At 41.8% G+C, this 12,596-nt stretch overlaps 1 protein-coding gene across 1 annotated transcript in view; it reads right to left on the bottom strand.

Annotated features, from left to right (window-relative positions):
- LOC122798687 (zinc finger protein OZF-like) overlaps nt 1-2,735 on the bottom strand; it is a 4,846-nt gene extending 2,111 nt beyond the window's left edge. Inside the window, exon 1 of the mRNA XM_044067780.1 lies at nt 1-2,735. This exon is cut by the window's left edge and continues 2,111 nt beyond it. Coding sequence (XP_043923715.1) covers nt 1,288-2,646 — 1,359 coding nt within the window. The 5' untranslated portion in view covers nt 2,647-2,735 and the 3' untranslated portion in view covers nt 1-1,287.
- Between the last annotated feature and the right edge of the window lie 9,861 nt (nt 2,736-12,596).

Here is a 12,596-nt window from a genome sequence, read left to right as displayed (position 1 = left end):
CTTTCTATTTAATTCTAACTGCTCTTTTTCCAGAGCATCACCATCTGGTGCATCATCTCCCAATGCATCCTATTCCTGCTGCTGCATCATCATTTGGGGGCTCATTGACCCCTTGTGCTGTGCTACTGCCTATACATGAGTTTCCACACTAAATCTTTCACTTCATAGTTGGTCTTTCACTTCAAATTATACATTTCTTAATTTCTTCATTGCTACGCCATTGCTAAACTTCTTTTTATAAATTACATTACTCCATATTTGTGATTTTATTGCTCTTTTTTTTTGTATTGTGAAATTTACATACCTGGATGTCTTTGCCTCTACTTCTCTTCAAATATCTTTGGAACTGTATTTTTTCATATTGATTAATATGGCTTCCTTCTTTTTTAAATGTCTTCCTTCTCTGCATAAATACTCAGTCCTGTCAGATCACTTTTTCTTTCCCATGTCCATGTTTCTTTTTATACCGTTCAATAACCTCTGTTTACGATCTTTATTTTTTGTCACTTCCTCTGCCCCTTCTTTTTCCAGGAAGCCTGGTGCTGCTTCATCTGGGTAATTTTTGTCCCATCTGGCACATTAAGGATTCTAAATTATTATCCATAGGTTTTAAGTTTTTCTTGTGAAAATATTTTTTTTTCTTATTCTTGCTATTTATTATCTGTATGGTATTTCTAGGTTTGTTGTACAAAAGTTACAATATATAATCACTTTCTTATCTGCAGCAGTCTACTTTATTGTTTTTATGCATCTCGCTTGACCTGCCAGGTTTTATTTTCTTTAATTGTGGACTGCCTCTTATTTCTATCGCACAGAGGTGACACACCCTCAGTGTGGCCTAGCCCTGTGGTAGGAACATTTCCTTGTTCAGAGGATTCTACATTGCCTTGTGTACTCCACGAGGGTGGTACTTTTTATCCTGGGGCCGGTCACCAATGCTTCTTTTTTATTATTTTAAAAACAATCAAAGCAGAAACTTAGCAGTGTGGAGGGTGTGAAGTTCACTCACTGAAATATGTCATGCAGATTTGTATTAGTGAACTAGGTGCATAACTTATTTCAAGGAGTGAACTTCATACCCTCCACACTGCGAAGTTTCTGCTTAGTTTGCTTTTGACCCAGTATAGGTTGCATACTGGGTTTTCTGAGACTTTGAGGGATACCACAAATTTTTTCTTTTCTATTATGATTTGATCTACATTTCTCCACAGCATATAAAATTCAGTCTACATTTCACAGTTGTCTTGGTGAGATTTTGTAAAAACAGGGTCTACCGTATGAAGGTTCTCAGCAAGGCTTAAGGATGAATTCATTTTCAGCAATACTAGTTTCCTTCAGTTGCTGATTCTGCCTCTCATTTAGACCCTGCCTGCTCTTTTGCTCAGTATGGACACAGTTATGCTTTAACAATTGCTGTTCCCGTTTAAAACCCTTGTTACAAATATCACATTTATACGGCTTCTGCTCACTGTGTACCAACTGATGTCTTTTCAGGTAACTCTTCAATGCAAAGCTCTTGCCACACTTGGCACATTTATGTGGTTTCTGCCCATTATGGGCAAATTGATGTACTACTATACTACTTTTGTAGGCAAAACTCTTGTCACAGATGTCACATTTATAAGGTCTCTGCCCATGTTGGAAACGCTGATGAGCTCCTAAACTACCCTTAATTTTAAAGCCTCTACCACAGATTTCACATTTATATGGTGTCTGCTCATTGTGGATACCCTGATGATCTACTAATCTGTACTTAGCTTTAAAGCTTCTACCACAGATTTCACATTTATATGGTTTCTGCTCTGTGTGGACCGTCTCATGTCGCACCAAGCTTCCCTTATCAATAAAACCTTTCCCACAATCTCCACACTTATAGGGTTTCTTCTCAGAGTGGGAACGCAGATGCACCGTCAGTCTGCTTTTAATTGTATAACTTTTATCACACATGGAACACTGATAGGGTTTCTGTCCAGCGTGCATAAGCTCATGTGCTACCAAATTCATTTTAATTGTAAAACGCTTGTCACAAAGTGAACATTTATATGGTTTCAATGCAGAGAGGGTTTGCTGATCTTCAGTGTGGATACAACTATGCTTTAATACAGAACTTTTCCATTTAAAACTTTTGGCACACATATCACATTTGTAGGGCTTCTGCACAGAGTGCACCGACTGATGTCTTGCCAGGATAGTCTTCGTAGCAAAGCTCTTGTCACACTTGGCACATTTATGTGGCTTCTCTCCATACCGCATAATCTCATGTACAGCTGAATTTTTTTTATCCATAACTACATTGTCACACATATTATAATTATACGATTCCTGACTGGTATGGAATGGATACCCTGCTAAACTTATTTCACTTGTAAAACGTTTGTCAGATGTGACACATTTATTCAGCTGCTCACTACAGGTGCCCTGGTTATACGCTACAACAGTATCCTTTTGTCTTTGCTCACAGGAAACAAATTTATCCTTTACATTCTTACTGTGAAATACACATTTTTTGCTCTCATCAGGCCATTTCCATCCATAAGTTTCCGGTTCACATTCTAAACCTGTTTTCCTGTTAACACTCTCCTTGACTTCCATGTAGTTACAACAACCATTTCCAGACTGTTCCTTATTATGTCTTGTGGTTTCCATTTTGATAGGCAAAGCCTTGTCATATTCAAAACAAAAGTCTTTCCTACGTGATGACCAACATGTCTGAATCTCACTGGAGTCTGCATTCCTGTCAACTTAAAAAGAAAATCGACATATCAGAGTATTGTAAGCATATACAATGATACTTTATTTTCTTGCCATAACAATTAACCGTAAAAATGATATGCAAGTGCAACCTCAGATGTATCTTTGTAAATTTCTAATTCTAATAAACACTGTTGATCAATATGCCTTAACGTTGTTTCAGAAGATTCATTTAGCACTGCTAATGGATCTGATGTCTACATTCTGATACTTGTATGACTTTCCATATATGGTAAATGCATTTCAGTGTAGTTACCATCTCTCTCTCTCTCTCTATCTCTCTTTTTCTGCAAGCAGTATGCATTACTCATACTCACTTCAACTTAACTTAACCTTAGCATTAGTCATCTTAAATAATTAAAATTCTTGCAAACAAAACACAACAAACCACTACTAGGGTTCAAATAAAACTAGTAGATAAACCACAATACAATGAAACACAATGTGAATTATAAATAAAAAAACATTATTTTTATTTATTTTAGCTACTGGTTGTGGTTTTATTTATTTCAAATGAAACCACAATAAACAGCAAAAATGTTTAATACAGTGGTTTTATTCATGAAAGAATGGTTAACAACAATGATTTGTAAGGACATGTAACACAACGGCTTCATTCATGTAAACTATCCAACATGATGCAGATAGGACTGTAAAACTGTTTTGGAACCAGATCAAAAAGCTTTTAAATGATGGAGTGCATACTTTAACTTAACTACAACAGACTTGTAAAATATTTTGATGTGGATACAATAGTAATGTTAAAGTGAAATTCAACAGATACAAACGGACAAATGGAAACAAAAATTATAGATTGCTGAAAACTGACTTGACTAGTGGCAGCATAATCATAAAAACAGTGAAGGTGGAAATGGTAATGGAAATACATATATTATAGGTTCATAGGTTCATAGGTTCATACTAGGCTATCTGCCCGAGGGCATTTACAAGCCTAGCCCATCGTTTTGTGGCTTAGGCCACCCCTTTAGTATGGGGAACTATACCCATTATTTTTCTGTGCCTCTGTCGAGCAGTGACACTGAGGTAATCCCTGGGGTATATCTGCGATCTCCCATCCATTGGTCAAGATTTCTCTTGAACAAGGCCAGCGAGGTGCTCTGCCTCACATGTACCGGGATTTTGTTCCACAGCATAGGGAGTCTTTGGGTGATGAATCTATCCCTCCAGCACGTCCTATTAATAGCCGTGTCAAGGTTTAAGTCTCCGCCCTTGTGGCTCTGATGGATCTAGATTTTTGAGGTGAAGCATATTCATCAAATCTGGGTTTGACATGGCCTTGTATGTTAGGCAAAGGTCACCTCTGAGCAAGCGGTGGCGACTGAATAGAGCTGGAGTTCTTTTAGTCGGGCAGCATAGGACAGATTTTTGAGACCCTTTATCCTTTTGGTGAGGAACTTTTGTGGCCTCTCCAGCTGCTGCAAGTGTCGGGTCAGATACATTCCGAATGGGGCATTGTACTCAATCATTGGTCTGATGAGTGATGAGTAAAGGGAGACTATGACCTCCCTTGATCTAGATGAGAATCCCTTCATGATAAGGTGGGCAATGTAGAAGGTCTTCCTAACTACTTTAGCTACATGGGTGTCGAATGACAGACTACTATCAACCTGGGTCCCCAGGTCCCTGATAACTTCTTCTGTGCTCAGTGGATTGCCACCTATTTGGTAGCTAGGGGTAACCTTGTTTTTCCCGAAGGTATGACTATGCATTTTTTGGCATTTAACTTTAGGCCGTGGCTCTGGCACCAGTTATCCGTTTCTGTGAGACCCTTCTGAAGGATATCTGTGTCAGATGTGTTTTCTACTATGGCCCAGTTTGCAGTCATCTGCAAACTTTGTCAGCCATAACCCTCCTGTGTTTGCTTGTACTGGAAAAGTAGATGCCAAACAAGAGTGGGCCCAGGACTGAGCCCTGTGGGACACCACTTGTGACAGGCTTTGAGTCTGACATGGCACCAGCAGCTCTGACCCTGTGGGTTCTGTCACTCAGCCAGTTTGCAAACCCATGTTGTGATGTATGCGTTGACATTTAAGCTGATGAGTTTTCAATGATACCCGAATGGGGTATTGTATCAAGGCCTTAGCCAGATCGAGGTAGGCTGTATGGACTGCCTTTCCCTCATCAATGGCTTTGGTGACTGTTTCAAAAGTCAACCAAGTTTAAAAGGCATGATCTGCCTTTGACAAAGCCAAACTGGGTTGGATCCAAAGTCTGCAAATTCCTATGTCTTTATTTATGAGGTCCATTATGATCCTCTCCATGGCTTTGCAGATAAGGCTTGTCAAGCTAATGGGCGGTAATTTCCAGGGTCGGTGGAGGCACCGCCTTTGTGAAGTGGTACCACAGTTGCAGTGCGCCACTCCCTGGGTAATGTATCCAGAGGTAAGACTTTGATTAAACAGCTGTCCTAGCTGTGGGTTTAATTCCTCATTGAGTTCATGGAGCACACAGCCGGGACACCATCAGGTCCCATGGATGCTGTGTTTTTGCTTTGGAGAGAGCAGTTCTCACTTGGGCTGGAGATGTTTGGGGGCTGCAATCGCTTGGTATAGATATCTCTCCTTTTGGGGAGGGGAGAAGTTTGCACTGAACCTGTCAGCCAGTATGTTGGCAATGTCTGTAGGATCAGTAATCTTCACATCATTTTGAACTAGCTCTGAGCATATCTGGGAGTTTCCTCCCAGGTTTCTAACTTTATAGCTAAAGAAGGCCTTATGATTGTCTTTTGAGTCTTTAGCTATTTTTCTCAAATTTGCTTTGGATGATTTTATGAGAGCTCTTAGTTTTTACTTATAGTGATCAAGGGTGTCTTACCTTTTAAGGATTTTGCTCTATCTTGTAGTAGCTTCCTCCTTTTGTTGTAGAGTTTGTTTATGGCTGGGGTCCACCAGACTGGATGCTTGCCTTTGGTACAAAGAGTCTTTGTTTTGCTTGGGATTGCCTTATCCATGCAGTCCTGCAGGTGCTGGTAGAAGGCATTTGTAAGTGATTCAGCGGCTTGAGTACTGTTTTCCACGCCTCGGGGCCTTAAAGGAGACCACACTAGTCTTTAGAAGTGTGAAGTCGGCTTTTGAGAAGTTCTTTACTGTGGTCTTTTTATTTCAGGTGGGGTGGGACGGGGACCGCCAGCGAGATTAGTTTCTGGGCTGACCTCACCAGTCAGGGGTACACCGCGGGTGTTGAACATTGTGCTCCCATGTTCGTGATGATGAGATCAAGTATGTTATCTCCTCTTGTGGGGATGGTGACTAGTTGTTCCATGGCATTTGAGTTTATGAATTCCAGGAACTTTTGGGCTAGGTGTTTGGGCTTGAGTAGTGTTCCCAGTCTATATTAGGGTAATTGAAGTCACCTAGTATGATGGTGTTTGGTGATACATTTATCCCTCTAGTGTTTTCAGGAAGGCCATGTGAGGTTCCTGAGTTTGTGAGGGTGGCCTGTAACATGCTACAATTTGCAGAGCAGTCTTGCCTATGGTTAATTGCACCTGGATGGTCTCCGATGCATCGTGCGTTGCCACCAGTCTTGAGGTGTGGGTGTCCTTGATGAATATGGATACCCCCCTCCTTTCTTGGTATTGTCCAGATTTTGGGGCCGGAACGCATGATATGAGGTAAAACCTGATAGCGCCGGGGTGCTCTCAGGAGCCTTGAACCAGGTTTCTGTCACAGCACAGACATCGATGTTCTCCATACTGAGAAGGGCCTCGAGTGCGTGCATTTTGAGATTTAGACTTCTGGCATTGAGCAGCATTACCCTTAGTTTTTTCCTTTTTGTGTTCTAGGGTGGTAGGTTTAGAATTTGAGCCTTGCCTAAAAGGCACTATGGGGTGGCAAGAGCCTTTGCCAATATCCGAATCCCAGGGTGACAGGTGCAAGCCGCCCTTTAAGCAGCGTGGCTTGTCCAGCATGTCATCCCAGGCAGACAGACACTGGATCCCCTTTGAATGACACCAGTGTTTAAGCCAATTGTTAAAGCTGATCATCTTATCTCTGTATTGTGGCATCATTCTTGGTGAAGGTAGGATACTGCTCAAGGTCAGGGTCATACCTGTCTGGGCTACATAATCAGAGAGCTCCTCAATGTCTCTTTTCATGTAGTCCAAGGAGGTCCTCAGGTCGCTTACACCAGCGTGGACAATGACTGAATCATATTTGTACCTGCTGTTGAGAGACCTGAGTGCTTGCGTTATGTGGCGGATTCTAGCGCCCGACAGGCAGCTTACTGTGACCTTCTCCTTACTCAGTCTGGTGAGCGGGACGTCAGTGTGTCTGACTATGGAGTCACCAATGACTAGTGTGTCTGGCATTGTGTTTGGCCTTAAGGGCTGTGACTGTTTGACACTCTGACTGTGAGGTCTATGTGTTGCAGGTGTTGTGTTCTGAGGTGGTGGTTGTTTGGGTGTCTGCTTTGGTGGCCTCTGCTGTTTTGGTAGATTTTTTATTATTTATTATTAACTCCTTCTGAAAAATATTGTGTACATTTGTCTGCAAAATAATCATAAATAGGTTTCAATTACTGTTGGGCACACTCCACTAGAATCCACTGGGCTCCACTTTGAGGTGCGTGACGTCCTGGGGAGCCAGGGATACAACTCTGATCTGCAGCTGTGCAGTATAAAGCTTACTTGGGTACAGTGGATGTAGGCTATTACTTATACATGCTTACCATACATTTTTAATACCATCACTCCTCAGATTACTTTGTGGTCAGCAGTGCAGATCATGAGACCACAGCCTCTGACCATCACATATCAAGAAATACTACCAGGTGGGATTACTCATCCATAGGTTCATAGGTAGGTACTAGGCTATCGGCCCAAGGGCTAAAGTAAGCCTAGCCAACATTGTATTGGCTTTTGCCACCCATGTAGTGTTAAATTCCTGCCCCTCTATTGAGCAGAGCCTCAGACATGATACCAAGGGTGAATTTCCTATCACCAATTCACTTATCAAGGTTTTCCTTGAAGAGTGCTAATGATGAGCTCTGCTTGATATAGATGGGAATTTTGTTCCAGAGCATGGGAAGTCACTGGGACAAGAATCTATCCCTCCAACATGTCCTATTTATAGGTTTAGGTCCCTAGAGCATGTAGCTCGGGGAGATTGGGATTTCTTTAAGTGGAGCATGTCCATCTATTCCGGGTTTGACTTAGCTTTGTATGTCAGACAGAGGTCTCCTTGGAGTAAGCGGCATGTGACTGAGTACAGTTGGAGTTTCTTGAGCTGGTCGGTATACGGCAACTGTTTGAGGCCAGCAATCCTCTTGGTGAGGTACTTTTTGGACCTCTCCAGTTGTTGTAGGTGTCTTGTGAGGTGCATCCCAAACAGTGCATTGTATTCAATGAGGGGTCTGATAAGTGATGAGTAGAGGGGTGGACGATGAGTTCCTTTTTTCTAGATGTGAACCCTTTTGTGATTAGGTTGGCCACGTAGAAAGATTTTCTGACCACTGTGGCAATGTGGTTATCAAAGGAGAAGTTACTATCCATTTGGGTCCCAAGGTCTCTTATCACACTTTCTGTGTTAAGTGAACTTCCCCCTATTTGGTAAATTGTGGGTACCATGTTTTTATAGGTTCATAGGTTCATAGGTTTATACTAGGCTATCTGCCCTAAGGCATTTATAAGCCTAGCCCAAATTATTGTGGCTTACGCCACCCCTTATATGAAAAAATACTGTGCCCATTAGTTTGTTGTGCCTCTGTCCAGCAGTGACCCAGAGATGATTCCCGGGGTAAACCTACGATCTCCCATCCACAGGTCTAGATTTCTCTTGAACAGAGTCAGCGAGGTGCTCTGCCTCACATGGACCGGGATTTTATTCCACAGCATAGGGAGTCTCTGAGTGATAAATCTATCCCTCCAGCACGTCCTATTTATATCCGTGCTAAGGTTTAAGCCGCTGCTCTAGTGGTTTTGGTGGATTTGGATTTTTGAGGTGGAGCATGTCCATCAATTCGGTTGGACATGGCCCTGTATGTCAGGGCACATGTCACCTCTGATCAGACGGTATGCACTGAATAGAGCTGGAGTTTCTTCAATCTGGCAGCATATGACAGATTTTGGAGTCCCTTTATCCTTTTGGTGAGGAACTTTTGGGGTCTCTCCAATTGCTGCAGATGTCGGGTGAGATACATCCCGAATGGGGCATTGTACTCGATCATTGGTCTGATAAGTGAAGAGTACAGGGGAACAATGACCTCACTAGATCTGGATGTGAATCCCTTCATGATCAGGTGGGCAATGTAGAAGGTCTTTCTAACCACTTTAGCAATGTGAGTGTCAAAGAAAGGCCACTGTCAACCTGGGTCCCCAGGTCCCTGATAACCTCTTCTGTGCTTAGTGGATTGCCACCTATATGGTAGCTTGGGGTTACCTTTGTTTTTCCCGCGGGTATGACTATACATTTTTGGCGCTTTAACTTCAGGCCATGGCTCTGGCACCAGCTATCTGTTTCCGATCTTTGAAGTACTCCATCACTTCCCATGCCCCTTAGGAAATTTTAAAATTCCCGGGTGTCCGGGGGTGCCAAAAAATTTCCCCCTTTTTTGGCCCCAGTTTCTCCTTGACTAGGTTCAAAAATTAGCCTTTTTGTCTTGTGGTTTCCATTTTGATAGGCAAAGCCTTGTCATATTCAAAACAAAAGTCTTTCCTACGTGATGACCAACATGTCTGAATCTCACTGGAGTCTGCATTCCTGTCAACTTAAAAGAAAATCGACATATCAGAGTATTGTAAGCATATACAATGACACTTTATTTTCTTGCCATAACAATTAACAGTAAAAATGATATGCAAGTGCAACCTCAGATGTATCTTTGTAAATTTCTAATTCTAATAAACACTGTTGATCAATATGCCTTAACGTTGTTTCAGAAGATTCATTTAGCAATGCTAATGGGTCTGATGTCTACATTCTGATACTTGTATGACTTTCCATATATGGTAAATGCATTTCAGTGTAGTTACCATCTCTCTCTCTCTCTACCTCTCTTTTTCTGCAAGCAGTATGCATTACTCATACTCACTTCAACTTTATTTAACCTTAGCATTAGTCATCTTAAATAATTAAAATTCCGTTGCAAACAAAACACAACAAACCACTACTAGGGTTCATATAAAACTAGTAGATAAACCACAATACAATGAAACGCAATGTGAATTATAAATTAAATAAAAAAGATTATTTTTATTTATTTTAGCTACTGGTTGTGGTTTTATTTATTTCAAATGAAACCATAATAAACAACAAAAATGTTTAATAGAGTGGTTTTATTCATGAAAGAATGGTTAACAACAATGATATGTAAGGACATGTAACACAACGGCTTCATTCATGTACAACTATCCAACATGATGCAGATAGGACTGTAAAACTGTTTTGGACCCAGATCAAAAAGCTTTTAAATGATGGAGTGCATACTTTAACTTAACTACAACAGACTTGCAAAATATTTTGATGTGGATACAATAGTAATGTTAAAGTGAAATTCAACAGATACAAACGGACAAATGGAAAAAGAATTATAGATTGCTGAAAACTGACATGACTAGTGGCAGCATAATCATAAAAACAGTGAAGGTGGAAATGGTAATGTAAATACATATATTATTTATTATTAACTCCTTCTGAAAAATATTGTGTACATTTGTCTGCAAAATAATCATAAATAGGTTTCGATTACTGTTGGGCACACTCCACTAGAATCCACTGGGCTCCACTTTGAGGTGCGTGACGTCCTGGGGAGCCAGGGAGTACAACTCTGATCTGCAGCTGTGCAGTATAAAGCTTACTTGGGTACAGTGGATGTAGGCTATTACTTATACATGCTTATCATACATTTTTAATACCATCACTCCTCAGATTACTTTGTGGTCAGCAGTGCAGATCGTGAGACCACAGCCTCTGACCGTCACATATCAAGAAATACTATCAGGTGGGATTACTCATCCATAGGTCCATAGGTAGGTACTAGGCTATCGGCCCGAGGGCTAAAGTAAGCCTAGCCAACATTGTATTGGCTTTTGCCACCCATGTAGTGTTAAATTCCTGCCCCTCTATCGAGCAGAGCCTCAGACATGACACCAAGGGTGAATTTCCTATCACCCATCCACTTATCAAGCTTTTCCTTGAAGAGTGCTAAAGATGAGCTCTGCTTGACATAGATGGGAATTTTGTTCCAGAGCATGGGAAGTCACTGGGACAAGAATCTATCCCTCCAACATGTCCTATTTATTGTTGTGGTAAGGTTTAGGTCCCTAGAGCATGTAGCTCGGGGAGATTGGGATTTCTTTAAGTGGAGCATGTCCATCAATTCCGGGTTTGACATAGCTTTGTATGCCAGACAGAGGTCTCCTTGGAGTAAGCGGCATGTGACTGAGCACAGTTGGAGTTTCTTGAGTCGGTCGGTATACGGCAACTGTTTGAGGCCAGCAATCTTCTTGGTGAGGTACTTTTGGGACCTCTCCAGTTGTTGTAGGTGTCTTGTGAGGTGCATCCCAAACAGTGCATTGTATTCAATGAGGGGTCTGATAATTGATGAGTAGAGGGGGGACGATGAGTTCTTTTTTTCTAGATGTGAACCCTTTTGTGATTAGGTGGGCCAAGTAGAAAGATTTTCTGACCACTGTGGCAATGTGTTTATCAAAGGAGAGGTTACTATCCATTTGGGTCCCAAGGTCTCTTATCACACTTTCTGTGTTAAGTGAACTTCCCCCTATTTGGTAAATTGTGGGTACCATGTTTTTACCAAAGGGGATAACAATGCATTTTTTGGCATTTAGCTTGAGGCCATGATCTTAGCTTCTTACTAAGGTCCGTCAGGAAGTTCCTCCATTCCTGGGTTTTTACTCTCCTTTGCAACAGTTTTTTCCTTCTGTTGTAGAGTTTGTTAATGGCAGGGGACCACCAGATCGGCTTCCTTTTTTTGGAGGCTAGCGTCTTGGTTTTGTTGGGGATAGCATGATCCATGCACTCATGCAGGTGCTTGTAGAGTGCATTTGTGTATGATTCAGCAGTCATGACTGTATTGTCCATTTGCAGGGGCATCATAAAGTTAGCCACCTCTGTTTTGAGTAGTGTGAAGTTTGCTTTGGAGACATTTTTTACAATGGTTTCCTTGTGTGGGGGTGGGGTCGGGATGTGGCTATCTAGGGTGATTAGTTTATGGTCTGATCTAACAAGTGAGGAGTGGATCTCGGGCATTGAGCACCGGTCACCCATGTTGGTAATGACCAGGTCCATAATACTGTTGCCCCTGTTGGGATTGTTGACAAGCTGATCCAGGGCATTAGAGTTTATAAATTTCAGGAATTGCTGAGCAAGGTGATTAGTACAAGAATAGTTTTCCCAATTTATGTTATGGTGGTTGAAATAACCCATTATTATGTTATCTGGTTGGACTCTCATTTTTTCCAATGCCCCCAGGAATGAGGAATGTGGGTCCTGGGTCATGGTGGGGGATCTATAACAAGCTACAATTTGGAATGCATTTTTGCCCAGGGTTAGTTGCACTTGGATGATCTCAGAGGCATCGTGTTTTGCAACTAGCCCGGAGGTGTGGATGAATATGGACACACCTCCGCCCTTCGTGTTTCAGTCCGGGTTTTGTGGCTGAAACGTGTGGTATGAATTATAGCCTGGTAGTGCTGGAGTGCTCTCGGGAGCCTTGAACCAGGTCTCAGTCACTACACAGGTATTGATGTTCTCCATTTTGAGGAGTGCCTCGAGTGAGTGCATTTTGAGGTTTAGACTCCTAGCATTGAGCAGCATTGCCCTCAGTTTATTGTCACCTGTAGTTCTTACGGTGGTGGGTTTGTCTTT

The sequence above is a fragment of the Protopterus annectens genome, chromosome 3.part1, assembly GCF_019279795.1.
Source record: "Protopterus annectens isolate FY-2018-M chromosome 3.part1, PAN1.0, whole genome shotgun sequence".
Classification (NCBI taxonomy): Eukaryota; Metazoa; Chordata; order Ceratodontiformes; family Protopteridae; genus Protopterus; species Protopterus annectens.
Note: the sequence above shows the minus strand (reverse complement) of the source record. Positions and strands in the feature narration are given on the sequence as shown.